Source organism: Vidua macroura, chromosome 3 (genome assembly GCF_024509145.1).
Source record: "Vidua macroura isolate BioBank_ID:100142 chromosome 3, ASM2450914v1, whole genome shotgun sequence".
NCBI lineage: Eukaryota > Metazoa > Chordata > Aves > Passeriformes > Viduidae > Vidua > Vidua macroura.
In genome coordinates this window covers 94,230,003-94,249,810 of record NC_071573.1, presented here as the reverse complement: position 1 = coordinate 94,249,810, position 19,808 = coordinate 94,230,003, and the positions used below count along the sequence as shown (strand labels likewise).

At 34.9% G+C, this 19,808-nt stretch overlaps 1 protein-coding gene across 1 annotated transcript in view; it reads left to right on the top strand.

Moving 5' to 3' along the window:
* MYOM2 (myomesin 2) overlaps positions 1-19,589 on the top strand; it is a 72,640-nt gene extending 53,051 nt beyond the window's left edge. The window contains exons 26-37 of the mRNA XM_053973080.1: positions 2,256-2,400; positions 2,524-2,583; positions 4,006-4,073; positions 7,799-7,912; positions 9,260-9,347; positions 12,484-12,522; positions 13,197-13,302; positions 15,075-15,238; positions 15,550-15,586; positions 15,709-15,731; positions 16,559-16,614; positions 18,509-19,589. Coding sequence (XP_053829055.1) covers positions 2,256-2,400; positions 2,524-2,583; positions 4,006-4,073; positions 7,799-7,912; positions 9,260-9,347; positions 12,484-12,522; positions 13,197-13,302; positions 15,075-15,238; positions 15,550-15,586; positions 15,709-15,731; positions 16,559-16,614; positions 18,509-18,835 — 1,227 coding nt within the window. The 3' untranslated portion in view covers positions 18,836-19,589. The remainder of the gene's footprint in view (positions 1-2,255; positions 2,401-2,523; positions 2,584-4,005; positions 4,074-7,798; positions 7,913-9,259; positions 9,348-12,483; positions 12,523-13,196; positions 13,303-15,074; positions 15,239-15,549; positions 15,587-15,708; positions 15,732-16,558; positions 16,615-18,508) is intronic.
* The last annotated feature ends 219 nt before the right edge of the window (positions 19,590-19,808 follow it).

Genomic DNA, 19,808 nt, shown 5'->3' with positions numbered 1-19,808 from the left:
GGCTACAGTCACTGAACATGTTCAATAGACCATTATGCTGGTGAATTGTGGCCTGATTCATGACATTGGCTGAAGTGATTAATTTTTCCTGCTAGGTCCTAACAGGGAGTGTTTTTGGTAAGATTTCGGAATAAGCTTAAAATGGAATGAACTGAGTCCCACTTACTCAGATTTAATTTTAATATTTTAATATTTTGTTGAATAAAACTAGATTTTTTTTTTTTAAGTGTTATAAAGAATCAGATTAAAACATACCTCTTGCATTTTTTTAAAAAAACTTTTCTGCTTCTTGCAAAATTTAATTTAATGTTCTCCCTGGGAACTCTTGAAGTAAATGCCAGTGTAGTCCTTGACCTCTCACGGGAAGAGGCTGTTAGCAAGAATATGACTTTTGCACATTGAAATTTTCACTTTTTGATAGTTTAGGTAAGTTTATTAATGCTCTTTTTAACCTTCCTCACCTATCACCTTAACTCTTACAAATGAAGTCTTACACAAGTAGATTTTCTACTTAATTTCTCAATTAATTTTATCTTGTCTTATTCTTTGACATTGCATCTTTCTTTGCACTCTATATGGGAAATTGTGTCTTCAAATTAACATGCATATCCCTTAAAACATTATTATCCCGATCAATCTGTTAGCTGGCTGCTTTGTCAATTCCACATCTTTTCTTTTTCTTCATTCTTCCATTACCCCATTAAGATTTAAAATATTTATAAATTTGAAAATGTCAGTACTGAATGCTAAATATCTTGACTGTGCGACACTGTTCTTCCAGACTTGTTATCCATACAACAGTGAGTCTTTTTGAGGCTGGCCAAGATGTGTCCCTCAAAGCTAAAGCAGATATATCTGTGGGGTCATTCCTACTACTTTTGGAACTTAGAGGTTCTTCCATTTCAATAAGACTCTAGAGAGCTTAATAAGTGGCATTTTTACTAGCTTTTTTAATGTTTCTTCTTTTTCTCCTTCCTTAAACTTTATCTATCTGTTACTTTAGTACCATTCTTTACTTTTGTAGATCAACAAACAGGTTTATCAAGGCATTCTATTTATAAGACATCATGTCTACTTTTAAAAATATGTATAGTAAATTTAAAAGTAACAGGGTCTATAGTAATTCACTGTATATAACTCCTAGATGGTGACATTTACTGTTCTATGCAATTGTGACTGGAAGTTAGTGTGTAATATCCTTGGCCACATCGTTTACCTGAAAGTATTCACCAAGAAACTTCTATGGGTTATTTTTACTTAGCTTTAGGAATTTGTTAGTTGAGATTCAAAAAACATCAGTGTTAGTGGGGGACATTGTCCTCATAGTTGTAACTCACTGAATAAAAGATTATTTTAGTAAAACATGGTTATATTTATAACAGTACCTGAAAATTCAAAACACATACTCTGCAAAGATTGTCCAATACTAGCTTGTAATTTTCTGTTTCCATGATGATTCTCGACAATAATTTATCTTTCTGAAATATTTAATAAAAAGCAAACACATAAAGGACACAAACAGTGAAAAGCATATTTAACTTTGAATTCAAGTCAATATTTGGTGTTTTGTGTATTCAGCAAACACTTACGTGGGTAACTATATATCCTGAAATAATTACATCTCTCTTTTGCTGGACTTGGTCAATCCCTTTTGGGTCCCAGAAACTCTGTGGGATTTGCACAAGTTACTTTTCTCATGGTCGTTTGCTTAAAGTGCTCTTTGAAAATTACACCTAGCATTAAATGAGAAAATCATTATACTTTTCTTATGAGAAAATAAGATCCACCATTGACTACTATATATGTCTCAGATATTTAGTAGGGATGACTTTTTGGATTTGGTATGATGGATTTATTTGAAGATCCACATTTAATATTTCCAGTTGTTTCTGGACTCTGCAAGGAATAGTCCTTCTGCCTAGCAAACCCCCTTGTTGAACTGGAAGCTGTAATGCAGCTAAAGGCTGGCTGTTAGGCTCTTCAAATATGCACAGTGCCATAAACAATTTTTTCAAATACAAACCAGATATATTATGATGACTTGAGGATTCCAAATGCAGCTACACACAGAGGTTTCTGTCATCACTGGGATCTTATTGCACAATAGTAAATAAAACAGCATTTTCTTCCCTTAGTTTACAATTAAAAGGACATGAAAAAGCTTGACTGTTGGGGAAGGAATATAACTCATAATTTATTCAATAGGAATAATAAGTAATTTAGAGTATACTGAAGTACTTATTTGTTTATTTCAGAGGCATAAAATAAATTGTGACCGTTCAAGTGGCATTATAGAAATGGTGATGGAAAAATTCACAATTGACAATGAAGGTACCTACACAGTACAGATTCAGGATGGAAAGGCCAAAAACCAGTCCTCATTAGTTCTCATTGGAGATGGTATGTTCACTGAAACGTTAAAATATTGAAACTTTGACTCTGATGAAGAAGTAAACTTCAATTACTCAATTTTGAGTAATTTTGTGACTAACTCATTTTTCATTCACCTCTTCTAAAATTTAGCATTCAAGGGAGTATTGGCTGAGTCTGAACTCCAACGAAAGGAATATCTCAGAAAACAAGGTAAGACAGAGCAGATTGGTGACTTCAGGCCCAGTTTACAGCTAATGATTCATCCCTGGTGAATGCTAAACACTTACAGCTTCCTTTCTTTATGAGAAGATATTGTTCAGTCTTAGGAGACACTTGAAACCTTGGTGGATCTTATTTTCCAACTTTGTCAATTTGTGACAGAACCTTCACTAAAAGAGAAAAAAGGAGTTCTCACAAAAGGTTTCCTTTGCTCAATATTCATGCGAAGTGTGCCTGCTGTAGGCACCGTTCCAACAAAACATTTAAGTGCATTTAGTTTTAAGCATTCAAGTTGTCTGTTCAATATAATTGACAGAAGAGTAGATGGACAAGACAAGTAGTGCCAGATAAGGAAGATTAAAAGCTTGGCCCTATGGTTTCTATGGAGGCAAAATTCCAGGAACTAAATGTATATTTGTTGCATAGTTGCTATACATTTGTAGAGTTTGTTATATGCTCATTATCAACATTGCTTGCAGCTGAATGAGAAAATTACTATTGGATACCTAATTCAGAATTCTATCCCTGTGAAATCCTTAAAAAACTGACCTTGAGTTCTAGTTTGTAATTTTCACTTGTAAGCAGTTGGCTTTCAGGATGAAACTAACAATAATTATTAAAAACTTTTTTTCCTAAATAGCTCAAGTAAGATTCTGTACAGAAGCAATGTAATTCTATTTTTTTCTTTTTGAAGGCTGTTTAAAAATGATTTAGGAAAGAAATTATACCACTTACAGCATAAACTGACAAAATATTTCAACACTCAATGATTTAAGTTAAAGTCTTGGACTTTGCAACTTCCCAGGTTTAGGTATCAGAATTAAGGCCCCTGATCCTGCCAACACAAAGACATGTACATTTATTGAGATAAGTAAAAAAAAAAAAATTAAAAAGGCTATGCATGTCAGCAAATTTTCATCAGGATGTATTTCTTGGCAAGAGTGGGACCTTCATGGGGAAAAGGAATATTTTCTGTTCTGCCTGTAATATTTAACACATTTTTAGATTTTACATTATTTGGGCAAAAAATGTTTGTCATGAGTTTGTTGTTTTTACATTAAATACATTATTTGTACTCTTCTTTGTAGCTACTTTGTTTCTTTCCTCTGCTTAGTTGGTAATTTGGCACAAAGATATTCAATAAAATAATTTCTCTCACCATTTTATATTTTGGAATATTACCCAATTCATACAGATTCAGAGATAAGAGTCAAGTTTCTAAGCTGTAATGTAGACACTGGGTAACTATGATAAAAACTTGCAGGATTTTCCATCTAGTGCATGGGTAGTTCAGGAGTTCCCTCTTGTTCTTGTGTAAGGATGTTGAAATTGTCATCCTTTTTCTTTCTTTCACTGGATTTTTCTGATACTCTTCATTCTACAACATTGCTTTATGATTATTTTGTTTCTTAGGTCCTCACTTCTCAGAGTTTTTGTATTGGAATGTTACAGAGGAATGTGAAGTTTTACTTTCTTGTAAGGTAAGGAAATATACTTGAATTTATTTTTTAGAATATGTTGATGAAGAATTGAAGTAGAAAAATGTGAAAAAATACTTAGATACCTTTAAAAACCAAAGTTTCATATGAAAACTATTTATTATTTGGAAAATTTGAATATGAAAATTTCTGACTTACAATTTTTCAGCAGTAGTGTTAATGAAAGAAAAAAATATTATAGGAAATTTCTAAATGTATAATTAGGTGGTCCAATTCTTTATAAAAATTGTGAGCCATAAGAATAATTTGCATGAAATATACATCCCTTAAGATGTATTCCTTTTCTTCTTCCTTAAAAATAGCTTAAAAAAGGCAGAGTTCAAAATCTTTCTTTACTATTTTCTGATTTCTCTAACAAAATGTCTTCTTATTTAATCAACTGTAATCAAATGTGCTACAAAGACTTCGAGAATTAAGATTATAAAACATGATTTTTAAATTATTTTTGCAACTTTGGCTAATGACTTTTGAATCTTAAGTAATGATAATGTATATTGATTTCAGTGTAACTTCTGCTGTTAACATCTTTAAATGCCTTTCTGAACAGATAAATTTTCATTTGTTTTGCTCTTCTAGAGTGACTAATTAGAGGTCTGAAAAACTAAGTACATTGAATTCAGGCAGCAAACTCCTCTTCATTCTCTTTTCCTCTAATATGGACTATTTTGTATTAATTTTCTCCTCTTCTTTTGAAAAACTTTTGGCTTATAATTAGACTAACTTGAATCATTCTTTATGAGCAATTTACATGCACATTTGTGGGATTTTTTTTTCTGCTCATTAACGAGGACACCTTTAACCTCAAATTATTCCTAGCAGACCTGACCTGGTGCTGAAGCTGCCATTCCATGTGCTCACAGTTTAGGGCTCAACATTAGTTAACACAGTGTACCTTTGCTGGAATACTTTATAATCTCCACATGCATGTGCCTCAGGCAGGAACCCTGCTTATCCTTTCATTCACATGGGGAATTAAATGTCACTGAACCAGTTATGCTACTGTTAATTCTCTACAAATTAATCTGAAATTATCCTTCTTTCATTGACTGTAAAGCCTGTTTATAGCACTGAAGCTGTGAAAGGCTGAGCATCTGATTATTTGCTTTTCACCAGTGTGCTTTTTGTTCACAAGGTCAGAACATTCTATGTAAATGAAATCTAGGATGTGAGCTGCTTGCACACTCATCATTTTAACTATGCTATTGACCTTATAATGTTTGTTACTGTTAGTATGTGACTGGCCGTTAGGTTCACATGGAACTGTTGTTTATGTCTGTTTAACTTGTATTTATACATAGAAAGAGTTTGAAAAACAAAGCCTGGGTTTGTCCTTCAAACTCCGCATACCTGACAAACAAGTTAGAAGTGTGGCCACTTTGTGCTATTTCTGTGGTAATAAAAGCAATCAAGGAATAATCCCTGCCATCTAAGGCCATATGATAATACTTGACCCAGGTCTCTTCCAGGCTCTGTTTACTGCACCTCTGCAAAAAAAAAAAATTGTCAAGGGAGTTTTTGCCTCTTTTAAGAGCCTGGGATAATGTGAAGGAAGTATCTGTAAGAGAGGGTACTTTACCTTGACTTTTTTAAAGGCCATTGCATGGCACAGGGAAGCTAGGAAATCACATCAAGTGGAAGCTTGTGTAGGGCAAAGGACGGACTGTATGATCCAGGCCCATATCAGAAATTATGTGGAAATATGGATTGTGTTATAAAAGAGTATATAAAATATTACCTCACATATCCCTTATTTTCTACATGATTGGACCTGACTGAGTTTTGATTGACTTAATATTTAATTATGAATTAGCTGGGACTGATGACCATGTTCTTGGTATTGTAGCCCCTCAATGTCAGTGGAACATGGTTGTCCATTTGAATGAAAATTTGATGATGTTTGCTTTTTGCTTTTTGTTTTATCTTTATTTTTCTTCATATGCTAGCAACTACTGTCATTTTGCTTCCAGTAATTCTAAATTTCAGAACACTCAGAAGCTACTTGCTCTTGCACAGCTTTGGCCCTTATTTGTACTGTGTCTGTTAAAAGCAAGATTTTTGGTATGTGGCTAAACAGTGAAAAATGTAACATTTCATAGTAAATGCCAACATGAAATTACTTCAGCACTGCAAATTGCATGTGTCTGAAACTCAGTCTATTTATTGTTAGATTGAGTGCTAACAGTCTTTGATGAAAAATTGTTGAAAAGCATTAAAGTCTTGTTCCTTCGGGCTTTGTTCAAATAAAATTGCCACTCATGTCATAGGACTACAGGAACAGCCACTTTGTAGTTACTGGTAAATGTAAAATGTTGCTCACTTTTCTTCAGCAAGTCATTGCTTTGGACCAGGTGGTGATCTCAAATACTGTCAGAGATCCATAGCAACCATGCTGGTTATTAAGCAAGAATAGATGTGATTAATTTGAGCATGCTTGATAGAGATGTCTAGGAATCAGTATAGAAGACCCTCTTATTTGTCACCTCTACGGTGAGCTTTCATAGAGCTGTTCATCTATGGAATGACTTCTCTAATGTAAAAGGGTTAGAAATTGGTGCATGTTTTTTCCTCCAAGCAAGCCACTTGAAAATTATTGCAGATCTGTATTAAGTTCCTGGCTGCCCTCTAGCCATTTGCTCCATTTTTTGCCTTTTCCTTAAGGAGCCTTTTTAAAGCAACTGCCTAGGGACTGAGAAATATCTTGCCAGCTCTGTCTTTCTACCAAAGCCACAAGGACTGAGAATTCAGGCTACACATCAAAATACCATTGCACTTTTATGACTTTTAGAAGGGTATGGAGATAGTGATGTCAAATAAACCATAGTGTTTATGAAAGTGAGGATAAAAAAATAAGGGGTTTCTAAAAAGAGCTGCACTTTTAGCTTCTTTGAATTCACAGGTGGAGGTAATTTATCCAGCAATACTTCAAGTGTAACCAATATACAGTTTTTATATCAAAATTAGAACAGTACTTCAGGTACAGTTGTAGTCTATTTAGGTGTTGTTTCAATGAATTGCTGCTACTACAGCAAAATTCTTGCTTTCAAACAGCATATGCACTATGGTATTGAGCGCCTTTTTTGTTGGAAGAGACTGCAATTTGTAGGATTCCTCAGGTCTTTGTATGTCCCATAGGACTCAATATAGAAGGTAAAATAAAAAAGGATTTTTGGTGCGGCTCACAATTTTGAAGTCTCGGATGCTTTCAGAATAGTGATTTCAGTTGCTTGCTGCAGCTTATCCATGGGAGAGACATTGCTTAGGTAGCTGCGATAAATCTCCAAATTGGCCAAAGACTAAGATAGGGCCTAAGTTCTGTGTTACAACTCTCTGGAGTCACAGGGCAAACACAAAAAGATAAAGGAGAGTTCAGAAGCTCTAATTTGAAAGATACTTCTTCCACAGCTATCTCTAACACTCTAAAAGCACAGAGCAAGGGTGCAAAACGATTTAAGGGAAGAGATTGCCAGGATTTTCTTTAAGGATTTTACAGGGCTCTGAAGTTGTAACCTGTATACTGTGCTACAAAAACACTGTAGGACTAAGATTTGCTTAGCAGGACTTGGTTGAAATTGGTTTTTCACTTAGCTTTATTTAACATGTGTTATAAAAAAATGGTTTCATATGTTGAAAGTACCTGTGTGACTTCTCACAGTGCAATACATTTCCTCAGGACATAGCCAGGCTTATGTGCCTTTTCCATTGTACAGGTTGCAAACACAAAGAAGGAGACTGATTTTAAGTGGTATAAGGATGGTTCTGGGGTTGATGTTGAGGAGCTGCCTGATCTGCAGAAAGGAGAATGTCACCTCAGTATTCCCAAGGTACTGTATCGCCTGCCGGTTACAAATGACAGCTTCTGCTTGACAGACTATAGATTTGCCAGACAAAGCAGCAAGCCAGCTACCTGATTTTTGTGAACAGTTGTAAGAAAAAACATATTTTCTGCTCTTCAATTAGCTGGTGAATAGCTATTGCTAGCAAAAAGTATTTGATTTTTTAATCAGCTCAGCGTTCATGCTTAAGTTGCTTCAGAGTCCTTGGGTGACCTGTATCTCATTCTTTATTATTACTCCTTAATTTTTCAACTTCAATCACCTATTTTTTAACAGTGTTTCAGTTTTATTGCCTAAAATGAATAAGTTTGAAGTTTATGGCTTCTTAAGATTTATCTTTATGCAAACAGGATAACCCAACTTCTATCTGAAACCTTAACTTACAAAGTTGCTGCCTTTGTGAAGTGACAAAATCTCCCAGAATGAGATTTTATGCTTTCAGTAATGTGCATTACATCTAAATTGTTTATTTATTGGCTTCATATTCTTCTAATTTCCTTCCTTCATTTCCCTTGAAAGAGGATACTGACTTACCAGCTTCATTTTTCGGGAGTAGACTTTTTTTGGGGAGGGTGGTTTCTGCTTGTCTTGGATTGCTCTTGTTACTAGTAATTAAATTTTATTATATTTCTGCTATGGTTTATGTGCTTCTGGATTTGTATAAGTCTAAACATTAAGTCATCTCCAATCTATATATAAATTTTTGTATATTTTCCTTCAGGTTTTAAAAGAAATGAAAACAAACCCACAAAACCCAAAAATCCCTACTGCCTTTAATGCAATATCACTGTGATAGATTTCAGAATATAAACTCTCCAAGGGTAATGAATCAATTATTTATTTAGAATAGATATAATTTGACTACAGTTGCTGCTTGAATGCAAGCAGCATGAAGGAGCTGATGTTACAGGATATAGATTTGCTGTTATGATTTACATAATTCAAAAAATAATCATTTTTGTTGAAGAAAAATTAGATTTCTAAAGTTTGTGTAGGTTGCAGTTATGCCTTGTTACATCTTACTACAGTGCTTGTAATTTCTACTGACCGAGATCAATCCTGTCTTTTTGGAACAAGAAAAAAAAAACTCATGGTTTCTAGAGGAAATTGAACTGAAATCAGAATAGATTTTAGGCTTAAGAACTAAATGTATCTCCATAAAAAAAGCATGAACCAGCCATTCATAGTGTCCATCTCCTCTCTGGTAAGGTTATTTATCCAGAAGACAGTACAATGTATGTTGTTTTATTTAGAAAATTGTGCAGATGTTGAGCAAATCTAGTACTATGTAGTACTATCAAGTTTGTCAGTAAACATCTTGTGTTTTCCTTGCAGCTGTCTCGCAAAGATGAAGGAGTTTATAAGGCAACACTATCAGATGATAGAGGTCATGATGTATCTTCTCTTGAATTATCAGGAAAAGGTAACATTCAATCTACTGTGGTGGAATAATGATCTCCACATGTTCTCCAGAGGTGTTAAAGATATATCCTTGCAAATGGCAAATTTGCATATATTTTTAGCATTCTTTGAATTTAATTTCTCTTATCTGCTGAACTGCAGATCAGCACTTTAGGAGAGGTGACACTGCACATTGTTGTGATTAATCTCTAGCATTTTGACAGGCAGGAGATGAAGTATGTTTCTAACCAGACAGACACTCCATTTTATAGGAGAACACTCTCTCTCAGGTTTGTTAAGCTTTAATATCTACAAAAAAACCTAAAGCAACAAAGTGCTATGTTCATGTGGGACTCTCAGTGGGGACCAAGAGTGCTTTTGATTCTAAATCATAAAACTGTTCTATGGGTTAACATCAGCTGGCATCTCAGCCCCACACAGCCACTTGCTCACTCTCGTTCAGTGAGATGGGGGAGAAAATTGGAAGGGGAAAAGTGAAAAAATCCTGGGTTGAGCTAAAGATGATTTAATAGGTAGAGCAAAAGCTGTGTATACAAGCAAAGCAAAACAAAGAATTAATTCACTGTTTCGCATGGGCAGGTAGGTGTTCAGCCATCTCTAGTAAAGCTGGGTTTCATCACATGTAACACTGACTTGGGAAGACAAACACCATCACTTCAAATAGTGACAAACACCATCACTTCAAAGTGCTCCTCACTTCCTCCTTCTTCCTTGAGCTTTATATACTGGGTATGATATCACATGGTGTTAAATGTCTTTTGGGTCAGTTGGGGTCAATTGTCTTGGCTGTGTCACCTCCCAACTTCTTGTGTGTCCCCAGCCTCCTCTTGGTGAGGCAGTCTGAGGAGAAGAAAAAGATTTTCACATTGTACAAGCACTGCTCAGGAATAGATAAAACCTCCCTGTGTTACCAACACTGGTTTAGTCACAAAACCAAAACACAGCATAGTAAGTAAAGCTGCTATGAAGAAAATTAACTCTATTCCAGCCAAAACCAGTACAATTTCTGTCCCTTATTCCATACCATTTATGTCATGCTCAGGTCCCACACTTTGCAATACGTTCTCATTAATTACCTCCTCCCTTCCTGTCCTTTGATATATACACAGATATCATTCCCTTAGTCTGTGGATTTGTGTATGTGTATCCTGACCACTGGAGTAAGTAAAAGGTTCTGTAGGTTTCCCTCATATGGTCAGGGCTTCCACTGACTATACTTCAGGTATGGCAAACAGTGTTGTGCTTGAAATGTACAGTGAAATGCCTGTTTAGAGAATTCACAGTGTCTAATTCTGTGGCTCCAGGAGGCTTTGAAAATGTCAACCAGCAAACCCATGAAAACTGCACTATTATACCAAACAATGGCTCTCCTAAATGGTGGAGTTAGCCTTGAAACATAAAGGATAAAAAGAGAAGTCTAGCAGGAGCAGGGAAGACTGCATATTCTGTGGGGCAGGTTACTTCAAGCTCGGTATCCACTGACATTCGAATGAAGTCAAATGCAAATAAGAGAATATAAACTAAAATAGACATATGATAGACATTTAGAAAAGGTTTTATATTATATCAAACATCACAATGAGATACAGCAATTCTATTTACATTTAATATTTTTCATGTAAAAAATGTTTGTTTACTTTGACCCTGAGATGAGCTCAGTTGGTTAAAGCATAGTGCTAACAGTGCCAAGGTGCTGGGTTTGATCCTTGTATGGGCTATTCACTTAAGACTTGGGCTTCATGATTCTTGTAGGTCCTTTCCAACTCAGAATATTCTGCAATCTGAATGCATAACAAACACTGATCTGTTGCCAACATGAGTGAATTTTACTTAACTTTGGTGAAGAGTGCTTCCCTGGAAATATTTGCTTAGATCACACCAAACAGGCCAAAGTGAATCTAGATTCATCTCAACTGCATGTAGACATTTGTCCCAAATAATGAATATTTTTTGCCAGTAGATGGAGAAAGACATGTTAAAAAATTAATTCAGTTTAACAAAAATCTTAACATTCCTTTTCAGCAGATAGAGGAAGTATCTGTAACAAGAGGAAGAGTACCAGGCTGAATTCTTAAGCTGTGGTTTATTGCAGAAGGCTGTATTATCAATTGCTAGTCTCCCGGGCATTTTTCTTTTGCATAAATTCTGCCCATTATTCTCTCAGAAAAAAAAGAACAAACAAAAAAACCCCAAAAAACAAAACAAAAACAAACAAACAAACAAAAAAAACCCCTAAACAGCCTCATTTGGACAGTATGGTTAACACAACCCTACCTTCTCAGACATCTGTAATGTAAGATATAGATATAATAAGCAATTAATGTCTTTATGTCAAGGTATGAGTAGAAACATACTGGAGATTGCAAAGAATTATGGAACTGTATCATAATATTTTTAGTTGAGACAAAAATGTGCATAAATAGATCAATACAGAACAAATTTATAAGTAGTATTTTCTGAATTTCATGCATTTCTCTGTCTTCCGTTTTCATGAAAATTAATCAATGTTGAATAAGCATCCTTCAGACTTGACTATGCATTCTTTAGACTATGGTGGTTCTTTTTATTTTCATCTTACACGGTGTCACTGAATATGATTCTTCTGCTATGAAAGGGTCCCTCACTCTTGTGCCCTTGTCTCTGGGGTTCTCTCCTGCTACAAACCCATCAGCTCTGTGATATTTCAAAAGCTTGATATAATACCTGCTTTATTTCACTTGCTGTTAAAGGACTTCACTTCTGTCAAATGCCACCCTACAGCTAGAAGGTGAAACTGTTTTCACCAAGAATGAGATAATTTCTTTTTCACCTGCACTCTCCTTTGAATGTGAACTATTCGGTTTTAATGACTTTATTTCTTTCTGCTAGCCTAAGGGAGAGAGACAAAGATTTGGCACCAGACAGCTGACTCCACAAAAGGCTGAGATATTGAGTGACATAGCACAGAATTCATATGCTGTACACAGACAGTTTCCAATTTGTCTTGTACACCTGTTGCAATTTTAATGGTTTTCTTTGCTTAAGGATATGAAGATTTCCCATATTGCTTTAATTAAAGTGAACATAAAAAAGCTATATTCTGATTGAATTTTGATGGTACATTTTCTTTCTTTTTTTTCTTTCCTTTCTCTGTGCAGTTTATGATGATATAATTCTGGCATTGAGTGGAATGAGTGGTAAGTAAATGCTGTCTTGAATTTTCATGTCGTTTTTTATTTTGAAGTCACAAGATGCTGAGACATAAAACTTTTATTTTAAGTGGGAAATCTCTGAGAGTCTCAATGTTATGTTATTATGGACATTATTAATTTTCTGAACAGGCAGTTGACCTTGCTAATTGTCACTATTAAAAGGGAACAAAGTATTATTCCACCTGGCTTGTTTGGTTTAGTTTCTGTGAAATTGTTCCAGCAATAATTTTCTTCCTACTTGCCATTAGTAAATGAATGTTGATATAGAGAGAAGGAGGTTCTGAATCTGTTCCCAGTGAGAAGCTGTTCTTTCCATTTAAAGAAGAGGGTTTGCAAAAGAATAAAATTTTTATGCAAATAGAATCATTATACAACTCTTTCATGGCAATTATATGATTAGATTATTATTTCACAATGGATCTTGCCAGTCATTATGCTTGTATATGACAATAATGTCACAAACTTATACTGAACTTTCACCTGATATAAATCAGCAAATGTTCCCTGAGAGCTATGACAATTGTCTCTGTGATACTTGAGAATCATGACCCAGGTCTTGAATTTTCTTTTGTCCAGACAGTACAAATAATCCACTGCTCCATTTCCTGTTCATTCCACTATCTCTCCTATTTGATCCACATGTGCTCTATTTAATCTAGGTAAGTCAGCCTCTCCCCTGAAGATTCTTTGCACTGAAGAAGGAATAAGGCTGCAGTGTTTTTTGAAATACTACAATGAAGAAATGAAAGTCAGCTGGTGCCACAGGTAGATGAGAATATTGTTTCAGTTTTACTTGAGAAAAAATGCTGTCTTTACAATTTAATATTTACTATTCCGTGGCATTCATTTAAAAATTGGAACACATTAATGAATTTCTCTTTCCAGAACAATATATTCTCTTTTAACATAGAAAGTACATAAGGTAAAAGAAATATTAGAAGGCTCATACAACACACTCAGGAGGGCTGTAACAGACAGAAAAAAGGAATCTACTGTATTGTGTTATCTTATTCAACACAAGACTGTTTGTCTTCTATTGTATCTGCTTGAGTTTTAAAAGTGACAGTCTATTCTACCATCCAATTCATAGAAGTATAAAAGTAAAGAATGCTACATGGATAATATGGGAATATCAGTGTGCATATTTATATTTATATTTACATTTACATATAGAACCCCCTGAATATTTCAGATTTTATAATGTCTTACACTTTGATTGCCTTGAAGATCATTGAACAGAGATTCTGAATGAATAAAATTTCAATTCCTATATGAATACAAGGACAATAATCAGAGCTGTTAAAAGAAAGACCAAAACCAACCAACTAACTGACCAACCTCTCCCAGCTTCCCATCTCCTTTAAATGGAGTTATAGCAATTTTTTTTTTCCTGGAAAAATTGAAATGCTACACAACCCATGATTTTATTTTTTTTCCCCACCATGTAAATTTCTAGCTAGCATTTAATTGTCTTGCATAGCATGAAATAAAATACAAGTTCTAGACCTAGTATTCATCATCTATTCAGGGCACAGTGGGAAACATGATATGCAATATTTTCTAATATACAGCCATTTCTATCCAGAAATCTAATTTGGTAGGCTGAACTCAATGAAGCTGTCTTAAAGAAAGGAAAATGGTAAAAATACTTTTTCACCATCAAAATAATTCTAGCTATGAAGTCAAATCAGCTCTGTCTAGTCAAATAAAATGAGTGATCAAGAAAAAGCTAAAACTGACTTAATTTCTAAAAAAATCCATCTAAAGATGCTTGGGGTTGAAGAACGGAAAGAAGTATTTCTGTAGTTAATGAGTGAAAGAAGAAAGCTCTCTTTGAGGCACTGAAAATGGTCTGGTTTATATGCTCTCATTAAATAGCTTCTTCTATTTTCTCTGTTCGGGACAGACTGTGGACCAGAAGACCACCTGATCTGAATCTGCAGAGCATTTCTTTTATTCTTAACTAGGAGTGATGATAAGTCAAGCTAATGTCATTTTAAAGAGTTTTTATTACTTATCTACAGTTAAGACATTTTCCTTTCTTGTTTTTTTTTTTTAAACAAAAATGTACTTTAACTTGATGCAAGAGTAACTTTTTGTTAATTGATTTTTGAAGTTAATGAAATGCAAAAGATATCTTTCCTTCATCAAAAAAAGTGATTTGCCTATAATTTACAACCCCTATGTATTATATTTTACTGTGCGTGAAGGGCATAGAACCCTAAGCATTTTCACACAGAATCATGTATGTGCATAAAGATGTAAGCATAGCTCTGTGTGAGGAGGGAAGGAGAATGAGAAAAGGGTGAACAAATGAATCTTAGAAATGAAAACTCAAGTTAATATTTTCAAAGTGTTTCATATTCCCTCCCAGAAGCAAAGAGTATTCTGGAAAAATGAGCCCATTAGTTGCAATCTATCTATAGCTTAGGAATACTATGTTATAATTTGTGACTTTTATAGATGATTTCCTCTGGACAACATACAGGAAAAGAATGTTCAAACTCATCTCTATGAATATTTTTTTTTTTTCCCAGGGAATCTAAGATTTCTTCTGGTGAAAAGATGAAGATTGGAGGTGGAGAAGATGTTGCCTGGTTGCAGATAAGTGAACCCACTGAAAAGGATAAGGGGAACTACACATTTGAAATCTTTGGTGGCAAGGAATCCTACAAACGCACGCTTGATCTCTCTGGGCAAGGTATACTTATAAAATCAGATTTGTATTGTGCCTTTTCATAGATTATGCAGATTTTATTGAAAATAGAGGAATTACAGTAAAAACAGATAGTCTTTGATCAGAACCAGTGATAAGTAAGTTTTATAACTGTTATTATCTTTTTAGTCTTGTATCTGTTTTCAGCACCAGCTGCATGGTTTCTCATTGTGCTACTGTGTGACTCTGTACAGGTTTTAAAAGAGCTTTAAACATGGGTATGTGTTTAAATGTTTATTGAGCCCCAGTGCAAGTTATGTTCATGGAAAATAACCCTCTCAATTGTTTTGTTACAGCTTTTGATGAGGCATATGAAGAGTTCCAGCGACTCAAGTAAGTGCTGCATCTTTTGTATTTTAATGCCATAACAACAGCGCCAGCAGTGTCAAAATATATTTTATTATTAATTTCATCAATAACATTATATGTTTCTCTTTCTTTCTCAACAACTTTAGGGCAGCTGCTTTTGCTGAGAAGAGTAAGTTTATTTTACATTTTATCATAGGTGTTTTACAATGTGATCTAGTGTTCTTTTTAAAGCATTCATCATGATATAGTGCCATAACTTACTGAATTCTGTGGCTACAGAAATCCTCTGTTAGCACAAAATGTTGCAATAACAATAGTAATTTGTGGATTTAGTTGTCTTTATTTGCAATGGAAACACACTAAACACTTCACATATTTTGCAAGCCTCCACTGTATCTTCTTGTGTCTGCAGAGATTTGGTGAAGTGTGAATTGTGTGTCATACAAAGAGGTGTTGAGTCTGAAAGCTGCTGAGAATACCAAATATTGGGATCTATCTATTAAGTAAAAAATTGCCAGCTGCTGCCTGTTCTGCACTGCGTGCCGAGACCTAGACTGTGGGGAAGCTCGTTACAGTTAGGGACTGTAGGAGGACTGGAAATGATATAAATTCCCTGGTGATGACATGATGTTTCTGCCCACAAAGTCCACGGCAGAACAAATTTTTCCTTAGATTTTGGATACCACTGAGATGCTAAAAGCACCCTCCTTACTTTGCTCTGGGCCCAAAACATAAACTGTCAAGCTCAGCAGGTTGATATTTGTATCAATTTAGAATGCTGTGGCACAATCTCAGTCAAAAAAATCTAAAGGGATTATGCAACACATTAAACACCTCCCAAAATATCACAAAAATTGTGGGTTTTTTTAAGATTTAAATAAAAAGGCAAAAAAAAAAAAGCTGTGAGTCATGACTCCAAAATCATTAAGAAATTAGTAATTTTGAGGTCTGAACTTCATACTTCATATGGTCACCATATTTTTCTTTAACTCCTAGATCGTGGTAAAGTCATTGGTGGTTTGCCTGATGTCGTTACTATAATGGATGGGAAGGTAAGGACAGCTTTTGTCTTGCTGAGCAGTGAGAGGTTTGCTTTGATGTCAAAGGGTGAGGGTATGCAAATGGTTTCATAGAAACTGAAAGCAGAAGGAGAATAATTTTATTTTTAGTTCACATCTATAATTTCATAAGTAGAACAGACCCAAATTATCTAAAATGACTGTGGAATATATCTGCCAAGTTTTTAATATTAACTTATTAAGACTTGATTAATTATTATAATTTAATTATTAATTTTTCTTAAATGACATCACTTTTGAAAGCAATAGTAATTAAATGTTGCCTATGTTACAAAAAGGACAGAAAGAATAAAACTCACACTAATACACACAAGTTATTTTCCCAAAATTTTATTTTTGCATTTGCATCATCATTCCTTTATATATTTTATAGTAAGTCTAGTTCCTATATGCTATTAGTTAACTTTGCCTCCTACACAATATCACTTCAGGAATACCCACAGACTCAGCTTGCCACTAGATTGCACCCATAGTATATAAATCTTCCTTCAGCATTCTGACTTTGGATGCAGTAATTGTGCAAGACCACTTGTATTTTTGAACACATGCTGCTTTTGATCACCAAAAATTTCTTCCTGTTTTATTTTTACTCTGAGTTATATCACACCTATTCAGTCATCATCAATCAAGAAAAACTTTCCTCAAAAATGTGCATGTGTGAATGCAGATGGACTTTCTCAGCTCCCTCTGGATCAGGATTTGGTGAAACCTGAAGGGGAATGTGGAGGGAATATAATGAAGAATTCTGGTAGAAATTGTCAGTTTAGGGTTGCTGACAGTAGGGTTTTTCTTTGTTTTATTTTTTTCCTGTTTTCTTTTTTATTTTCTTTCCTAACACAATGCTGCATATGATAAATTCTTAAGGTGATTTTATCTAGGGCCAAATTTTGTGCAGAGTGAGTTTTCAGCAAAGGTAAACAAAATACGGACTAAGCAATGCAACTTTTGAGATGTTTCTTTCATTTTTTCTGTGATCACTGTACCTAAATACATGAAGTTTACACACGCACTCTTAGAGGGTGGTCGAAATGGGGTTCAGCAGTACATCTATAAAAAATTTGGAAGAATGCTCATGAAAATTTTACAAGCTCCTTAAATCTCAGTTCAGCCATTGAGAAATGCTAAGCTGCCAGGATGGTCCATTACATAATATCAGCTATTTTCTGAATGTGCTTCACATGCATGTAACACATGGTCAGGTTGGACAGGACTGTGAGCAACCTAGTCTAGTGGAAGGTGTCCCTGCCTGTGGAAGATGTCCCTCCCCATGGCAGAGGGATGGCAAGAAGATAATCTTTAGGGTCCTTTTTAACCCAAACCATTCTATGATTTTGAGAGCACTTTACCAGTATTTATGTATTATTTATTCTCCATAAAATATTTCCACTTTTTCAGTCAGCCACACCTGGAATCAAAGTCCAGTGATTCATGTTATGTATTCTATTTTAAGGTTTTTTTTTTTTTAATCATCTCAAGCAATAACCTCAGGAGGCCTTGGTCAGAAAAGATTTGCTCAGTTCTCCTCCCTACTGTGTACAGGGAAGCTTCAAGGATGTTTTTAAAACTATCATTGCCTGAACCTCATGTCAGACTAATGGTTTGTCAGGAGTCTCCTGCAGGCAGGACTGCAATGACAGTCCAACTTACCATCTTCAGACACTGAAACCCTGAGGCTGTTCCTGTATCACAGTTACTGGTGAGATGGCGGAAAGTCTGAAGGGAAAAAGAAATATTAGAGACTCTACTTTTTAGTCTTCAAGAACATGATACCATGTTTAATTAGCTAAGAATAAAAAATGCCTAAAAACAATACAGAGGTTAAACAAATCCTATTGATCTCAAAATTACTTCTGTTTATCTCCCTCAGACACTGAATCTGACCTGTACTGTATTTGGAAATCCTGACCCTGAAGTGGTTTGGTTCAAGAATGACAAGGCCTTTGAAATTGATGAGCACTATGCATTTTCACTGGAACAAGGGAAATATGCCAGTTTAACCATCAAGGGGGTGACTTCAGAAGATTCAGGCAAATACAGCATCCATGTCAAGAACAAGTATGGTGGCGAAACAGTGGATGTCACTGTAAGTGTGTACAGACATGGTGAAAAAATGCCTGAAATTAAGCCTGGTCAACTTGCTAAACCCAAGCCAATACCACCATCAGAAGAAGTCCTCAAACCTGAGGGCAAATGAAGATTCTGTAACAAGTGAAGCTTCACCCTATGTTTGACAAACATAATAGAATATATAAGCTGTGTTTGAGCTATTGCCACACAAAATTAATTTGTAATATCCAAAGGGAAACTAAGTTTTTAAGTTTGCTTAGGGAGGTAGCTGTGCTGTGGTGCTGTACACATCTGCAACAATCTCATTTTGAATGCATATAATAGAGTAGGACTTGCAAACAGTGAAAAGACAAATTCCTGCCAGGGGTTCCCATATGAAATGGCAAGTTTCAAAAACCTACAAACTTACAGTAAACTTTCATTTTCACACTTGTCAATCCTCTGCAAAAAAAACCCCAAACTCCAAGCAATCCAACAAGCCTCTGAGAACAAATGTCCCATCAGTAAAGGTAGTGAACTGCAGTCAGATAGATATTCAAAGATGGTCCTTTTGGCTTTCAAGCCCTTGGTCCTGTACATTTAGTGAATAATCTTGCTTTAGTAGTGATACTCTTGTTCTATCAATAGTGTGACTTCAGTAGACTTTTACAAATCTCCACTCTTTATTCACTGAACCATAAGTCACATGGTTGCATTTTGTTTTTCCTGCTTTGTGCTAATAAAACTTTAAAAGTCACCTTCGCTACTCACTACTCCAAATCACGCCTAACTAGTTCTATTTACTCTTCTTCATTAATTATTGCTTATTGCACAATTTCATAGCTGATAGCATGCAGACTATCGACTTTCAATAAAGAATGCAAATTATGGTTAATCACAGACACTGGATGGCACTTGCAACATTAATTTCACTTTTTACAATACAGGTCAAGCTTAAACTGGCACCAGACGATATGTATACAATTCAGTCACTTAAGATAATTATGTCTTTGATTCTCCTCAGTGAAAAGAACAAGGGGACTCTTCCATGGGTGATGTTCTAGACAAAATTTTCAATACATTCTTATTGTGAAACATTCAAATAGGATGGGCATCAGTTG